Genomic DNA, 18,482 nt, shown 5'->3' with positions numbered 1-18,482 from the left:
TAATAGTTTCCTTGAGAATCCTTAATGCCCCATGATGTAAGTGTCCCATCCTTCTATGCCACAGTTCATTCAAGTCTTTCTCTCCACTGACATTATTGCTTATCAGTGCCATAGGAGACTTGAGTTGCAACTTATATAACCTGTTGCTTCGAGTTCCAATCTGGGCCCTCTTTTTCCACTTAGGATGCTTGGCATATACTTTGTTACCGATGAAGTATACATCATATCCTTTATCTTGTAATTGAGATACTGAAATCAAATTCATTCCCATACCTAGCACATGTAGTACGTTAGTGGCCCAAAGACTATCTCCTGCTACTGTCTGGAATGTAATGGTTCCCTTTCCTACTGGGGTGCATTTCATCCTGTTACCCATTGTGATTTGGAAGTTCATCTGTTCCTCCTGATAGCTCGAGAAATATTCTCGTTCTCCAGTCATATGAGTTGAAGCCCCGCTATCAATGTACCATTCCTCGATTGATGTAGAACTCGATAAGCAAGCAAATTCCTCTTCTAGCCTGGAAGCTAATTCGAAAATATTATGATCCCTACTATTCTCTATGCTATTTTCTCTGCTGGTAATTTCTGCAAGGGACTGCGTGACTCTTTTAGAGATCGATTTGTTGCCATTGTGGCACCACCACCCTATATTGCAGAAATTACTGACATCTTGCCTGATCTTTGTTCTGATACCATGTGAAAAATCATGCTGCAGTGATTGATTTATTTCTCCTACTTATTTACAATAATAAGTTATTCACCAATGATTCAGTAAATATCAAAATAAATTCAGCTACAGACTTCACAAACTATGAACTGAGAAAAACAAGAGAAACACCAGCACATGAACAATCACATTGACACACTTGTTTTTGGACAATAGTCCTCGGAAAAACCCAATGCGGGAAAATCGGTGTAGCAGATCTGAGGGTTTCTATTATTGGCAGTAAATTTCTGAATACAATATGGATGCCCTAGAGAAATGGCAATCCACACAGAGAAGATAACTGATAGAAAAATAGTGAGAATTTTCTCACACTGAATATGGAGATTTTGCATTGACCCCAGCGCCTGGATGACCCATTGCGCAGTCTCAGTGTGAGCCTATGCTGTCACTGTGTGGAGACTCCCTCTGACTGCGTGACCCTTGCTGTTGTTGCGTCTGTTGCTGGGAATTTGAGATTTCATCTGTCAATCCCCTACAGTGATTCCTGACACTGATCTTTGCTATCCCCCAACTGTTCTGCGTCAACCTCCTCCAGTTGCTGCGCTGTCCCTCCTTGGCACTGCATTGCCTCTCTGATTCTTCACTGTCTTCTCTAAAGTATATTCACTGGAACTGGAAATCACTTCCTTCCAGTACTGCCTCTGATCCTCACTGCTTGATCACTTGTTCGAATTCCTTAGCCAACCCTGCCCTAGGAATATTGAACTAACTGATCAACTCTGTGTGTGTTTTAGAATGAACCCCAAGCCTTCTTCTTATACTTTTCTTGTTGAGACTTCAACGGCGAAGATTAAGTCTCTAACAACGGCTAAGATTAAAACTTGACTTGATCCGCTTTCTAGAACATTCTCACCCATATTTTGATTAATACCCATTAATATTTTAATTTTCCTAAGTTTAGACTTAGGAACCCCATTAAAAATATTAATTATTTTAATAAAATACAATCTGGGTGGAATTTCACCAAACGATTTCTGGATTCTCTAGAACTCATGTGCCTTAGCCTCCCCACCAATTGTCATGGCTAGAGCACATTCGATGCTACCAAAACAACTAACAGTTCAAAAGGGTTGCGTAGTGGTTGATGGGTAGCAATAGCCAAACATCAGCAGCGTGATATCAGAGTTGCGCAATGGTTAGTGGGCAGCAACAGCCAGACATCAATAGCGTGACAAGAGATTATGTAGAGACAGGGTGTTGCTATACGGGGCAACAACACTAGAACACATTCCTCGCTAAGAGGGAGTGTTAGTTTTTGTAGCATCGGATGTGTTCTAGCCACAAAATTTTGTGGAGAGGCTAGACTACACGAGATCTCCAAAACCCAGAAATCGTTTTTGGAAATTCCACCTAGAAATGACTTAATTAGATTATTAGTCGTTTTTTAAATATTTCCTAAGTCTAAACTTAGAGAATATGACTAATTAATTCGAATTAATCAGGTTATGGTGTGAATGTTCTAGAAAATCACACTGATCAACTTCAAGTTAATCCTAGCCATTGATTAAGATCTAATCTTGGTCGTTAAAGTCTCAATAGAGGATTATAAGAAGAAGTCAATTGGGCTTGGAGAAATCACTTGCGTAGTTTGATTTAATGAGCAAATCGATTTCCTGAGTAGCAACATTCAGTTGTCAGAGAGAGAGCCAGAGAAATTGAAGCAGTGGCAGAGGGGCAGGGATAGTGAAGCCGGAGGAAGATTTCCTAATCCAGTGAGTGCATTTGCAGAGAGGCAGAGAAGGTACACTAAGGCTGACGCAGAGCAACGCAGTAGCCTCTAGAGGCAAAGTTGAATTGTTGAGGAGAAGCAGAATTTCAGTGCTTGAAACTAGGCATAGGTTCCAGAGGCCAGGATAGACATTTTCCCAGACAGCAGCTAGTTAGACAGGTTGAGGAGAAGTTGTTCCAAGCTGAGAGTAGTAGCAACTGCGTTAGGGTGATGCAGTGACTGCGTAGAGGCAGTTTGGACTATTCAATTTGAGCTGAGGTCAGTGCCAGGATTTGCCTATGGAGTAATGTTGCATTAATCGTTATTGGGATTAAATCGGCGTGGGGAAAAAATCGGAATTATCGGGAAATTATTGGAAAAAATCGTTTGGTACAAAGATATTCATTTTTTTTCAATTTTTTTAATATCTAAACCATCTACAACATAAAATAAATACATTGACACATAAATATGATAAAAAAACTAATATATAAGATGTTTAATATCGTTTCTAGCGCTAAAATCACACGTAACATTGAATCATGTCCTGAATAGTAAGTCCTGACTCCTGAGTCCCAACTCAACCTCAAAATATCAACAAAAAATATGATAATGTATCTCATCATGTCATAATGTCATATACAATAAAATGAAAGTCTAATCCTATTGATTTCCTCTACCCCTCTTGCGAGAAAATGCCACAGCTTTCCCTTTCCCTCTAGATGTAGATGCTGGTGCCTGTTCTGGTGGAGATGGCAGTGGAGTCTGATGTGCTCTAGAAGCTGAAGAACTAGAAGTAGGAGCTATAGGAGGTAGACCACGTCCTCTACTGGTGGTAGTGGTAGCCCGGGCAGGCGGTGTCACCTCCTCCTCCTGTTCCTCCTCCTCCACCTGCTCCTCCTCCTCCTCCCCCTCCACTACATCCTGCACTAACCAATCATCAACAGAATCCATGAGAGCCCTCTCGGCCTCAACCCTCCATGCAACAGTGGTGTCAATCCCATCCAATGAGATGGCATCCACATCAGTTGTCCTCTCAAGTTGCCTCACCCACAATCGAAGATTGTAGTAGACGTAGACCATGTCATTAAGTCGCTGGGACTCCAACCTGTACAAAGATCATGAAATAATAATTAATAATTAAAAAAAAATATTGTTTAATGAATTCAAAAATTTATTTGGAAATTTGCAATATTATAAATGTTTAAGTGTTAACCTGTTGCGCTTCTTGTTGTGTGTTTTTTCAAATACACTCCAGTTGCGCTCACATCCTAAGGAGCTGCATGTTTGGCTAAGGATGTGAATGGCAAGCTTTTGCAGAAGGGGTACCTTGCCACCATACATTTTCCACCATGCATCTACAACAAAATTACAAATAAAATTTTAAATAAACATAAGAAAAAAATGGAATTTGAAGAGACAATGAAATTTGAAACAAAGTTACAAACTAAAAAATACTTGGCATTTTAATTGTCCTATCAGTGATAGCCATCTCAAAGCCAAATGTGCCACCTGCCATCCTATATGTCTCAATTTGTTTAGAGATCTCTATACGTTGTTCTGGAGATCGCACCGTCTTCTGGACACAGGATAAGAATCCATCCATGATCTCAGCATCAAAATCAAACCCACATACATAAGAAAATGCAGGGTTCAGGAAAAGCCCAGCAGCATGAATGGGATGATGGAGTGTGTTGTTCCATCGCTCATCAATCACTCCCCATAGAAGGAGTTGTTTCTGAAACCCATCATCTCCCTTATCATCATAGTAGGCCCGAATGGCTTCTTTGGCCCTGTCCATGGCTTCATACAAATATCCCATTGCGGGCTTCTCACCATCAACCAACTGAAGAACCTTTACCAAAGGTTCAGTAACAGCGCACACCTCTTGCACTCCCGCCCAGAAGTCTTCCTGGTATGAAACTAGTCTACATACGACCTCTCCTTCTGGTTTGTGGCTCATTGGCAAAGCACGCCACTCCTCTGAAAGAAACATTCTCTTCACATCCCACATAGAAATCAAGAGGGATTGAAGAGATATGAAACTGGTGGCAAACCGTGTAATAGCGGGGCGCACCAACTCTTTGTTGTTGGTGAATCTTCTCATCAAGTTAAGCACAGATGTATGATTATATATAAATTTTGTAATGCTTTTTGATGAGTCAACAATATCTTTGACAAAGGGAATTTTCCCTATGTCCTCTAACATCAAATCAATACAATGGGCAGCACAAGGTGTCCAAAATAAAGTAGGATGCCTGTCCATAAGCATCCTACCAGCGACAACATAATTTGCAACATTGTCCGTTATGACTTGGACAACATGTTGTTCACCCACCTCCAAAATAAACACATCCAGTAAATCACATAAAGTTCTTGCATCTTTGATTTGTGCAAATGCATCAACAGATTTGATAAACATAGTCCCCTTGGGACAACTAACCAAGAAGTTTATAAGGGTTCTCCCCTTTTGGTCAGTCCAACCATCTGACATAACAGTGCATCCTGTTTGTGCCCATGATGACCTAAAATCCTCCAATCTTTGGGTGCAGTCACACTTTTCATTTTGAAGAATCCGACCTCTGAAATCATGATAAGAAGGAATTTTGTACCCCGGGCCAACACTGGCAATAGCATCAACAGTAGGTTGGAAAAATGGATTATTCCTTACAATGCTGAAAGGAATATCACTCCAGAGGAGAAATTTTGCCAGCAACTTGTCAGCTTGTTCTTTCTCAGTTCTTTTTAGCATTGATGATTGAACTAATAGATGGCTGTGAACCAGGTGTGGTTCAAGGAACAAAAAATGATGATGCAGCTACCGGATTGGCTGATGCTGCAGTAGAACCAGTGCCACTTGGCCCACTTCCTTTAGTTGACCTTTTTAGTTTCCTTTTGAGTTCTTCTTTGGCCGCTCTAGTCTGCTCTAAAGTTTCCAATGCTCTCATGGCTCTTTGGATAAGTTTAGGAGTTGTATTTGTACAAGGCTCCACATCATGTCTAGGGATTTTTGCAAGGTGAAACTTCAACCTGTACACCCCCCCGGACATAGGGTGGCCACACAACTTGCAACTCAAGTTTACTCTATCATTCAGAGAATCAAGGACACCATATTCTCAGAAAGGATCCAATTTCCTTGGCATGTTTTTTTTTTAACTTTGAAGTTGCGAACTTGGAGTCTTGAATGGTGTTTTGGTGCAGTTGTGAACCTATGGGAAAATAAGGATTAGGATTACAATTTAGCATTTACAAAATTACAAGTTACAAATTTACAAATTACAATTTAGTATTTTAATTTTTAATTTTTACATTGATGATTGTACAATGAAAATCCAAGTTACCCGTAACCCAACCTAAAAGTTAAAACAACCATTCCAAAGTTCAAAGTTTCAAACACAAATTACCAAACCATTCCAAACCCAAGTTACCCAACCAAATGGCAAAAACAATGAAAAAAACATAAACAATGTTTAAAAAAAATGAAACAAAAAAAAAATTGGTTCCCATAGTCATACCAAGTTACCCAACCCAAAACAATGAAGAAATACAAAAAAATCTTTAAAAACAATGAAAACAAAAGAAAAATGGTGCCCATACCAAGTTTCCCAGCCAAAAACAATGGAAAACATACAAAAACAATGTTTTTAAACAATGAAAGCAAAAAAAAATTAATCCATATACCGTTTCTATGGAGAAATCGGCGGCCTCCTCTTGATTTTCTCCTCTAAGCACTTAGATTTGGCAAAAAACCCTCTTCAGCTTGGTCTCCAAGAGCTCCTCCTCCCTCCGCGCGCGACTGTCCAATTGAGCTCATGAAAAAACCCAAAAAATCGTTATAAAACTATGCTGTCGCGACCCCCAGCAATTTTTTAAATTTTTATCACGATTTTTTCAATAAAAATCAGCAAAAAAAAACCGGAAATTTTTTCGTTTAATTATCGCGATTTTATCAGCAGAGGGAAAAAATCGCAATTTTCACAACACTGCTATGGAGTGATGAATTTATCCTCACTAGATTTTCTTGCTAGTATTTCTTTGTAGGATTGCCAGTTTTTGCATCCAGTTGCACTCAATTTATTTCACCGCTGCATAATAATAAAACCCTCAGTTGCTGCATCGGTTTTCTCGAGTTGGGTTTTCTCCCGGGGACATTGGTCCAAAAATAATTGTGTCATTTTATGTGTGTGTGCTAGCATTTCTTCCAGTGTTTATTTCTTCCGCAGTTTATTTGTGTAGGTTGCAGTGTGATTGATTCAATATTTGTTGTAGTGAACAGTAAATAAATTGTTAAGAATTAATTTAACAATTAGGAGAATTATTTCCTGTTGTTGCAATAAGAATCGGGTTTCCGATTTTTCGCATTAGAGAACTCGCCCTAGCTTTTGTAATTTGTTACTTTGTGGAGATGTGATCTTATGTGGATTTTGGCTATTGGAGATTAGTGCTTGTTGTGAAGATGTCAATTTTGGATTGAAAGAAAGCATGTTCTTGGATATATTGTGAGTGCTTTGTTGAATATCATTAATGGTTACTGAATGTGATGGAATACTGCTAAGGTTTCTATGTTGCATTTATGTTTATATGAAATACTTGGTAATTTTTGCATGCTATATTCTTGTATCCTTGAACTCCCTAGAAAACCTCCTAGAGAGCATTTTTCTAGTAAATTTCTCCCCTCATAAAGTGATAGCTAGTGTTAGCAAGTGAAAACCTAGGGTTTTCCCCTTGCTCATTTCAGAGGTTTGATATTTCTATGGCAAAATTCCCTAAGGCTCCATCATCCAAAGTAGATAGAAAGCACTGGAAACCATCTAGGGGATCAAAATCTTCAAAATTTCATCTTTTTCCTCCAAGAATTTCGACCCTTCAAGGGAAGTTGCTAGGGTTATGGTTTCAGGCCGAATTCAACTAGGGTTTGATCATTGAGCTGATTGGGGATTCTTCCACCTTGCTTGGTCTTATAACATCAAAATCTAGCAATTTTCATGGTTAAAAGTGTCTCTCTAGGGTTGACGTCATCAACCCTAGCTAATTCTAGGGCTCGCAAAACGCTAATTCTATAGAAAAGCTGCAACTTAGGGTCATTTGAAGGTTTGCCTCTTAATTGCTTGATTATATCTTACAAACAAACCTTTTCTTTGCACTTGTATGCCTAGATTCAATGTTGCAAACATCACGATTTTATTGCAAAATAATCGCGAAATTGCAAATTTTGGCCTAGCCAATCTCTGTCGATTTTTACTGATATTTTGGTGGTATCTTAATTTTGTCGATGTTTGCCAATTTTTGTTGATATTTTCTTGATTTTATTTTTATTTTTTGCTTTTCCAGAGCGTTGTCGATTTTATCTCAATGTCAATGTTTGCAACATTGCCTAGATGTGCCATTGTTGAGCTACATCTTGAAACCCTAGGCTATAAGTTTGATCTCATAGGCTTCTTCATAGGTATGCTATTCCTGATCACAAGAATTGAGCCTTATTCCTAGTTCAAAGTACCTTGATTTAGCCTCTCAAAGTGTCGCCTTGATCCACTTAACCTAGAATACCTTTAGGTGACCTGTACTAGGAACTTAGGAAGCCTCCCATGAGGTGAAATTCCACTAAAGAGCAGGAGGTGGAGAAATGAGGTGATAGTGACATCCACCTCATTGTTGTGTCATAGTCTAGCTTTTGCCTTGTGAGGCCTCTTACAAGGCCTGCTAGATTTTGAGGCAACAAGCATCATTATCTCACCTTTTGGAGGTTTGCATGTTGCACATGCTGAGTGTTGAACTCACTTATCATCACTTATTGGCATCATCGTCTCACTTTTTGAAGTGTTTGCATCTTGCATATGCAAAATTCCGTGGTGTGGATTTGCTTAGCATAGTGCACTCTTGATTAACTCCCAATTCTTTGCCAAGTGATCAGCTAATGGAGGTCCAACTCTTGAGTGTATAGACGTAAGGAGGGAGCAATAATGGAGGCAAGAATTACCCTTTCCTCGGTTTGTTTTTTGACTTAAAAGCAGACAAGCTGATCAACATCTTGGTTTGGCCAATTGAGCCCTCCATTCAACTTTGATGCATTACAATGGAGAATCCCCAAACCTCTTAAAGGCTTCATCACATGTAATCCATGGGCTCTAATACTATGGGCCACCAAAACCATGTGCCTGAAACCACCACTGTGAACCTAACAATTTTGACTCTTTCACTTAGTCAAGTTTACCCTAACACTTGCTGGCCTTTCAACAATCAAGGTTTGCACTCACTTGAGGCAAGTTAGGGGGGTTTCATGCCCTCACAGTTCATCACAAAAGGAATGCATCAGAATACAAAGAAAACTATTAGGCATAATATACATCCATTGCATTTATACACAACAGCAACTCAAAATACCAAGCAATGAGAAAGTCTCCAACCATTCACATTGATTTTGTGGATGCATGAACATCTACACTATAAACATTACACCAAAATATGAGTAAGTCTTTGATCGTTCACATTGGTTTCATTAATACATGAGGATTCCGATTTGCACCATAAACAGTCATACACATGCAGTGATGAGATTTCAACAGCATTTCATTATGAATTTCACCAGAATCTCACTCTATACATGGCTGGAATTATATTTAAATCAGCTACATAGCAGTTAGTTGTAGCTAAATTAGCCTGGTTGTGTAGGATTCTGTTGCAAATGTCTGATTTAACACTCCTTGTCATTGTCATGGTGCATACTTGGTCTCAGTTTCTAGGGATTTCTTTCATTGTCATGGAGTGACTTAGCCAATTTTACACAAGTACAAAAATCCATCCAACAGTTCACTCCATAAATGTTATAACAATCATCTTTGCACATAAGAAATTGCCTATTAATGAACCATATTTGTATGTTGCTGTTATGATTGACTGCGTTCCTATTCATGTTTATTTATATACATGTGTGCTTTTAAGTTTTCTCCAATGTCCCGCTCCTATCCTCTTCAAATTAAGTTATGTAACCTAAGGTTGTGCAATCCAAGCAGTCACTGATTTTATACAACAACAATGTATAAATCCAACATAATGTTATCTAACCTAATTCATTATTTGACTCCAGAATTGACTTAAGAGATTGGTTGCATTAGTTCTCTAACAAACCTAGTAGATAGATAGGTTTTCGCTTTTACGGCTTCCTTTACAAAAGTCAATTATCTTTTGGTATACATCTTTTTCATTAAAATATACCTCTCAAATTATTCTGCTATTTAAAACACTATCATAGCATTTACAATGTAAATTTTCCATTCTTCAAATTTATAAAATTGTGGACTCTGACACAAGCAATAAATGCTTAAATGCTGTTATACGTTCTCAATCATTATTTTGGTGTTTGAAATTAAGGCAGGAAAATGCATTGATTTTGGTTGCAGTTATGGTGCTTTTGCAGTACAAGGCACTGGAAGACCACAAATGGAAGACACCTACAGCATTGAAGTTGATTCAGAAGGATCAGGACCATCATTTTTTGGTGTATTTGATGGCCATGGTGGCACTTCTGTTGCAGAGTATGCAATCAATGCTTGTATTTTCAGATTTTCAGGTCAAAAGATTCCACTGAAATATATATCAGGCATTGACTAAAAGAATAAATAGGACATCCTTAATGAAATGATGGCTTTGGAATGGCTCCTTCATAGTGACCAGCTTTTAATCTGTCAGGGAGACCAATTGCAATCTTATGTAGTGGAAAAATTTTGAACTATTTTGGTTTTATTTTTTTCTCTGTTGTTTTCCTTGTTTCTCCAAATTTAGATTGGGATCTCCCTTTTATTCTGAACGCCAAGTTTGGATAAACATGTTCTACAAAAATAGGATCAGTTTTTTCAAGAGTTCTTGTCAAAAAGGCATTGGAAGTTTATTGAGTTTTGAAATGTTATTGGCTGGAACATGATCGTAGGATGTTGAAGTCAAGCCTGTGGCCCATTTACAAGAAGAAACTTTCAGGCAGGTTCCATTTCTATGTCATTCATGTGGTGTTTAACTTTCCATTTTTTTTATTCCTTCATTATATATATATATATATATATATATATAGTGATCAAGGATAATTCATATGTGTATATATATATATATATATATATATATATGTTCTTGTTCTCATATTGGATTATAATTTTAATTTTGCATATGAATTATCCTTGATCACTTTTGCATGCTAAAAACTATATTTCCTGTATTTTAGTTGTGCAGCTCCTCTTCACCTGCTCCCTTTTGTGAAAATTGGCTTATGTCACAAAATTAAAAAAAGAAGTAAATTATTGACAATGAAGAGGTTTTCCTCGCTTTATAACCCTGGACAGAAGAACCAATATTTTAGACTAAATTCCCATGATGAGAATCCCTAATATCATAATATCATAATCTGCTTTCTTAGAACACACTTTAGCGGTTGTTTGCATTGAAAGTTTATCTTAGAGCCTATGGAACACTAAAGTCCCGTACGAACACTTGCTGTCTTCAAAGGCAGATTTACATCAATTTGACAAGAGACACATGAGCGGAGTGCAGTTATATGGATTATGAATATAAAATATGCTATCAAAAGGCAACAGACATATTTTAGCTCTTCCAAAAGTTAGTAAAATGCTCAACAGAGTACATATCAAAAACTGATGTAGTAGGGGCACCTCATATGATATATCTACAACTTTGGAGTGGGACATGTTATCTCTCAGACACTTGCAGGAAAAACATCCTAACTTTTAAGATGGAAATGCCTAAGGCAACTACTAAGTGGGCCTACCACCTATCACCTAGGTGGTTCACTTCTGACATTAGTCTTAGCATAACCAAGCAAAGGGGGGAATCCCTTGAGCTAGTCCTATCGTTGAAGTACTAAGAACAGGACTAGGAAAACTAACTCACAAGTGAATTTCTTATGGATATGAAATCTATGTGCTGCTTGCAATGCTATCCAAGTAAGTTCTAGTTGGACAAATGGGTTAGTATTTGAAGCAAGGAGAAGGAAACTTCACTGAAAGGGGATCTAATGATGATCAGGATTTTATTTGTTGATTAAATGTGCCCAATTTGGTGAAGTGCTCAAATAATTTAAGGTTGAACCTTGTGATGTGATTGTTAAACTTCTCAAGTAACTTCAAGTGTTAAATGTTCAAGTATGCCATTCATTTATTAATGTTGCAATCACATGGCCGATTTGTAAACCATGCAAGATAGCACATCCATAACTGAAATAAATTGCCCAGCAAAATAATCAGTGCATAAAGTGTTTGAGATTATTATGTGAGATGAATAGTAGATACACCATAAGGAAATTATTAGTGCTAGTGCTGCTTTGAAATTGTGTTAATCATAAGACGAGATCAAAAGTAATTATACCAGCAATTGTTTTAATACTGTCATCAACACATCAAGTAATATAAATCTGCAGCAATTATGAGATTCTGTGGTCTTATTACTATGGGTTGTGTTGACCACACTTTGTCAACAATGCAGGAAGCAAAGTACATAGTAGCATATAAATTTTTTCGAAGATCAAAGTCATTGTGCAACGCTAATATTGTCATTATAAACCCAATTTCTGCCAAATTACTGTAAATGATCCTAATATGACTATGAAGCCATGTAACAACACCTAGGTAAGCCTATGATTTTTGTCAAAGGATTTCATTGTAGGGATTTTTTTACCTCCCCGAATTATGTGTGGGTAAACACGCATAATTGGCAGATTTTTTCTCCCAGACAATACCCCAAAGCTAGGGTGGAATTTGTTGACAAGGTCTTAAGTGAGTCCCAGTGTTTATCAAGTCTATGTAAAAGTATGTTTAGGAATAATTTAGTGCATGGTTACTCATATTTAGACACCATGCCTAAATTATTTTATTATAGACACACTTGGTTTCATACTAGATCATACCGTGTGGCAGAATTGTGTATTGTCTTTAGGGTCAATTTCTAAATGTGTATTTCTTCTTTTAAGGGTTGAATTAATTTGTAATATCTTGATGTAAAATTATTTTAGTGCATGATTACTCATAGTAGACACCATGGTTGTAATATCCCTTTTGGAAAATGTTATATACCTAGGGGGGATAATATGGGGTACAAAGGGAGGTACCCAAGGTAATAATATAATAATGGGATGGGCCATAGTAATAAATAAGGTGGTTAACCCATATCATGTAAGGGACCACAAGTAGTTTGTAATAATGTAATGGGCCCATGGTATTAGTTCGATGGTATGAGGGAACCATGGTAATGACCCATGGTATTGTATGTATGAGGCCTATATAGAGGCTAGAGACTCCACATGGAGAGATGTCAAGGAATTGTGTCAAGGATTATTGTATGAACAGGCATATGGCTTGTGGAGTGTTCTCCTTCCTTAAGGAGTGAATGTATGGTGTTGCCCTACCTCAAGGGTTTGATTAATAAAGAATCACTTCATATTATTTCTGGGTTTATTTACATTGTCATATATTTTCATATCAGATCTATAATATTTATGGGTTAGATCTATAACAAGTGGTATCAGAGCTATAACCACTTGTTGGTATTAGTGCTCTGATACCACTTGTTATAGCTCTGATACCACTTGTTATAGATCTAACCCAAAAATATATGAGAATAGAAATAAACCCAAGAATAATAAGATTCAAATATAGAAATGCTTCACTTTATTGATATCAAAACCCTTAAGGTAGGGCAACACCATACATTCACTCCTTAAGGAATGAGAACACTCCACAAGCCATATGCCTGTTCATTCAAATATACTTGACCTCTCTCCATGTGGAGTCTTTAGCCTTTATATAGGCTTCATACATACAATACCATGGGTCATTACTATGGTTCCCTCATACCATCGAACTAATACCATGGGCCCATTACATTATTACAAACTATTTGTGGTCCCTTACATGATATGGGTTAACCACCTAATTTATTATTATGGCCCATCCCATTATTATATTATTACCTTGGGTACCTCCCTTTGTACCCCATATTATCCCCCCTAGGTATATAACATTCCACCCCCCTTAGCATGTTTCGTCCCCAAAACATGGGAAAAACACAAATAATAAGATCTACTCAAAAGAGTAGTCCACTGGGACCATGCATGTGCATCTAGCCATCCAAGAGAAAGGTGAACCCTCGGTTTCGCTGGTGCCTCGCTCGCTTGAGATGGAAGTTGACCATGGTGGCTCTTCTGTGTTGATGTGTAGTAGGTAGATCTTCGCTCCTCTCTATCTGTCCTGCGGGGGTTGTTGTCCTTGTGGGTAATTGGTTGCCATCTTGATGGTTGTCTTGCGGGGTGATGTGGGTGATGATATGTTGAAGTTTTAACCCATGGTGTCTTTTTCTTTAATTCACCCCTTACTGGAGCCTGACTGTTATCTGGTGCATGTTGTGGTGCTTGCTGTGGTGTCTTATCTTCTAATATTACTTCAACCACTGAACCCTCATCAGATGTGTCAACACCTGTAACCTTTTCGGCTTTAGCCTCTGTTTGTGTTTGATTGTCGACCATCAACTGCTCATCATCTGATATGTCAGTCCCTGGAACATCTTCTGCGTCAACCTCCTTGGACTCTACCTGTTTATTGATGGAAATATCCTGTAATGTAATTTTCTTCCTTTTATACCAGAGCTTCAAGAATTTCTTCTGCACATTAATATTGATAGTACCCACAGATTCCATCCAAGAATATCCTAAAACAACATCCATATTATCCATCTTTGAAGTATAAAAATCACCATGCAACACATACTTATCCATAGAAATCTTCAAATCCTTGTACACTTGAACATCCTCATTATCCACTTGTGTGTTTTCAATGTGTTTTGCTGGAATTTGCAATTTTTTTGCCAAATTAACATTGATGAAATTATGTTTGCAACTAGGATTTATAGAAACAATGATCTTCTCTTTTTGAATCAATCCATGAACCTGCAATAAGGAGATACCAGCAGAAAATAACCTTTTAGGTTCTTTGGTTTCCTTCTTTCCTGTAAAAATAAAATCTTTGCTAGGCTGTGTGTCTGTCTGTGTGAGCTTATCCACAAGATTAGTTTTACGGTCAAAGTGGTCCATAAGAGCTTTTGTGAATATGTCCCAAGTCAAGGGCCTTCGATAGCAACGTTGATGCCATTGCCACCATTGCTGTCTTTCATTGTCCAGGTACATTTTTCCCATACTGAGTTGAGTCTCATCATCCATGATGTAATTCAATCTAAAACATTTCTCCATTTGTGCTAGCCATTTGGCTGGATGAGAGCCATCAAATTTATACAAGTCCCTCAAACTCTGATCTAGGCCCGCCATCACAAAAAAAAAAATTGGCGAAAATTTGAAATGGCCACAATTCCATCAATATTGCTCAGAATCCCTATTATGACCTGTTTTTGGAAATGAAACAACCATTTTGCATCTGCCCAGGTGATAGAAATCTTGATCCAGGCACTCGAATTTCAGATCTGCGCTGCAACACTCCCGCCGTCACCAAAATTTTTGCAAAAAAGCGCTGATTTTAAATCGTGATATCTCTCTCATCCGGACTCTGATTTGACTAATTTTTTTTTGAAATTGAGTATTTTTTCACAAAGAATCCAGATCTGTAATTAGATTTTATAGATCTTGCACTAGGACGTCCAGATCTGCGCCGCAAACTCGCTGCCCCGAAAAATTGTCTACAACACCATTGATTTTTAGATCAGCGATATCTCCTTCATCCGGACTCCAATTCGACTATTTTTTTTTTGAAATCAGGTATTTTTTCACATAGAATCCATATCTACAATTATATTTTGCAGATCTTACACCAAAACATGCAGATCTGATCTGCAACTTGCCGCCCTCGAAATCCTGCAAAAATAAAAAAATTTCTCCACTTTTTTTTGCCCAAGAAAGTGCTCTGATACCATTTGTTATAGATTTGATACCAAAAATATAAACATACCCAAGAATAACAAGATAGAAATATATAGAAATGATTCTCTTTATTAATATCAAACCCTTAAGGTAGGGCAACACCATACATTCACTCCTTAAGGAAGGAGAACACTCCACAAGTCATATCCCTATTCATACAATATTCCTTGACACAATTCTTTGACATCTCTTCATTTGGAGTTTGTAGCCTCTATATAGGCCTCATACATACAGTACCATGGGTCATTACCATGGTTCCCTCATACCATCGAACTAATACCATGGGCCCATTACATTATTACAAACTACTTGTGGTCCCTTACATGATATGGGTTAACCACCTTGTTTATTACTATGGCCCATCCCATTATTATATTATTACTTTGGGTACCTCCCTTTGTACCCCATATTATCCCCCCTAGGTATATAACAGAAAATGTCCTCAAACGCCACTATTTTCTCTAAGTCAAATGAGGTTTCCCAATGAGGTATTTTGTCAAATGGTTTGAAAACAAAGTGCTGTAGGAGTATTTGTATTGACAAAATTATTTCCAATTGATTTCAAGCAAATGTTTCCACAACACTTGGAATTCTCTTTGACATTTTCTCACAAATAGTCAACATGCATAATTTTGGAAATTCATTTTTCAATGTACCACACAACATCTTATCAAACAATTGGTGCACAAACTTGTAGAAGAGTAATTGAGACAAAGTCTAATCTTTAACTAAGAAAAATGCTCAGTGGCTCCAATGAAATTGGAAGGAAACACTTGGAAAAATGCTTCAGCTGATAAGAGGACAGATTTTAATGTTCCTGTTGCACCCATTTTTTCAACATTCCAAGGAAGCATAATCCAAACACTTTAAGGAATTTTTTCAAATTCAAAATCATCAGCCAACAATTTGTCATATCATTGTAAACCCATTTTGCAAATTTGTAATATAAATGATGTTAGTACAACTGTTTAATTATGTAACAGCCTAGGTAGCTTATGATTTTGGCGACGAATTTCATCCTAGGAGGTTTGTCGCCTCACTGATTATCTGTGTTTCTAAACACGGATGATCCACTAAGTTTTTCCCTCTAGCCTCACCCCAAAGCTAGGGTGAAATTTATCGTTGAAGTCTTAGGTGAGTCCTAGTGTCTTAGTCGAGTCTATTATAAAAGTGATTTGGGAATAATTTAAGCTAATTAGCTAAATTATTTTATTACAAATCACTTGGTTTACTAGATCGTATTGTGTCGCAAAATTGGATAAATATTATGAGGATCTATGATGAATGGGTATTCCCCCTAGGGTTGAATTTGTAAAATCTTATGTAAAAATACTTTAGTGCATGGTCCCTCATAGTTAGACACCATGGCTAAAATATTTGAGGGTAGAAAAATGGTTAATCCCCTTAAGTGTTAATTAATTAATTTTTCAAGCAAAAATAAAGTTAAACCCTAAGCCAGAAAATTAATTAATTTAGAATCAAAATTTAAATGTTAGAGAAATTAATTTCTCCAAGTGGAAAAATTCGTGGGTTTAAAAGAAGTTAATTTTTGGAGGTCTCCCACCAAGGGAATATTGGAAATTTCAAGAAAATTTGGACCCTTAGACCTTGGTGGTTAAGTCAAAGTCAAATTTTTGAGGAAATTAGTTCAAAATAAATATTTCTAATAAAAAATGGTTTTAATGAGAAATTCGAAAATTCCTAAAAAAAGTATTTTTGATAATCGAGATTAAAAGCCGATCAAGAATTTATCAACAGTCTCAAAATATTCTAACGGGGATCAGGCCAACTAGCCGTTATTTTCCACTTGAAGGAATTTCTCTATAAATAGAAGGCATTTTGTCTCTATTTGGATCACAATGATTGTGACTCTGGTCTAAATGTAATTTTGTGACGCTTTTGTGAAACCATTGTTTTGTTGGGAACGTTTGAAATCTATAATAAAAGAATTTGGGGTTTAGTTCATGGTGTGTTTGTCTCATTGATCTATGGTACGTGCTGGGTATGTGCTTTCCTATATTATGATTCAATACTATATACTTGTTATTTCATTTGTAGATGATAAAAACATTCTATTGATAAGTTTTGGGCTTATCTTAGATGATCCAATTCATTGTATGATCTAACGATTTTGTCTTACGAAATATATAGAGTTTGCAAGTTCCTCGACCCTTGGGATCCAAGTTCACAGACTGTGGGCACAGACTGACCTTGTTTGGGCACTAGGAATTTTATGTGGTTTTATTAATTCATTGTGGTTGTGGTTAACATCTATTTTTCAAAATACATTAAGCTGTTGTCATTATCATAAAAAAATATGCTTCAAAAAATTTCTCAAGCATTGTATATTTGTATATAATTTGTAAACGATTTTTGTAAGATAATTTTTGTAAATAAATTTCTCCAGCAACTGGGGTTTGGGGTTTTTATTTTATTTTTGTATATATTGAGTTTTTTTGAGAAAATTTATTTTTATTTGTACTGGTGGAATCCCTTAAGGGATCAAAGAAAGGAGTAAACTTTTAAAGTTTCCAACCCTTAAAAACCGTAGACGTCTAGGGTTTTTGAGCCCATTTTTGCAGGTTGCTTATTGTCAAATTGGGGAAGAAACCCATTTTTTGAGGGTCCTAGCCCTTACCCAACCTAGAAGGCTAGTGTTTGGGACCCATTTTGCAAACATTAAGAAGGATGTAAGCCATACAAGGGCTAAATATCATTGCAAACAAGGGTTTCATCAAGGGATTGACATTTTATCTCTAATAATTTGTGATTGGAGTAGTCATAAATTTGCGATCTTTGGGATTTGAGGTAACATTTTGTGAATGCAGGTGTTGAGGAGTGATTTTTTTCACATCTCCAAACTTGGCATAGGCCATTAAGCCTTCAGGTTTGTTTCTATTGCCTTCATCTCTCATTTTAATTAATTGCATAATTTATATCAAATCTGATATATTGATATAACATTGTCAAATCATCATAATACAAGCCTAAAGAACCCACACATTAAGCTAATAACTCATACAAGACATCAAAATAAATTACTAGGGTTTGATCTATCGATTTTACTATTTTATGTTCGCTGTCATATAATTTTCAAGGCCTGATTTGAAGTTGTAGAGGTCTGATAT

The 18,482-nt window shown here is 37.0% G+C and overlaps 1 protein-coding gene across 4 annotated transcripts in view; it reads left to right on the top strand.

Annotated features, from left to right (window-relative positions):
* Positions 1-18,482, top strand: part of LOC149226486 (putative protein phosphatase 2C 45) — a 619,029-nt gene that overhangs the window by 170,095 nt on the left and 430,452 nt on the right. For 3 of the 4 annotated variants that reach the window (XM_089375302.1, XM_089375299.1, XM_089375300.1), the window contains exons 4-5: positions 9,833-9,967; positions 10,360-10,406. In XM_089375302.1, coding sequence (XP_089231428.1) covers positions 9,833-9,967; positions 10,360-10,406 — 182 coding nt within the window. Of the gene's footprint in view, positions 1-9,832; positions 10,003-10,359; positions 10,407-18,482 lie in introns of all 4 variants that reach the window. The other variant, XM_089375301.1, reaches the window with a different exon arrangement.

This window comes from Pinus tabuliformis, chromosome J (genome assembly GCF_031772625.1).
Source record: "Pinus tabuliformis cultivar Carrire ecotype Pingquan chromosome J, CPIR1, whole genome shotgun sequence".
Classification (NCBI taxonomy): domain Eukaryota; kingdom Viridiplantae; phylum Streptophyta; class Pinopsida; order Pinales; family Pinaceae; genus Pinus; species Pinus tabuliformis.
Note: the sequence above shows the minus strand (reverse complement) of the source record. Positions and strands in the feature narration are given on the sequence as shown.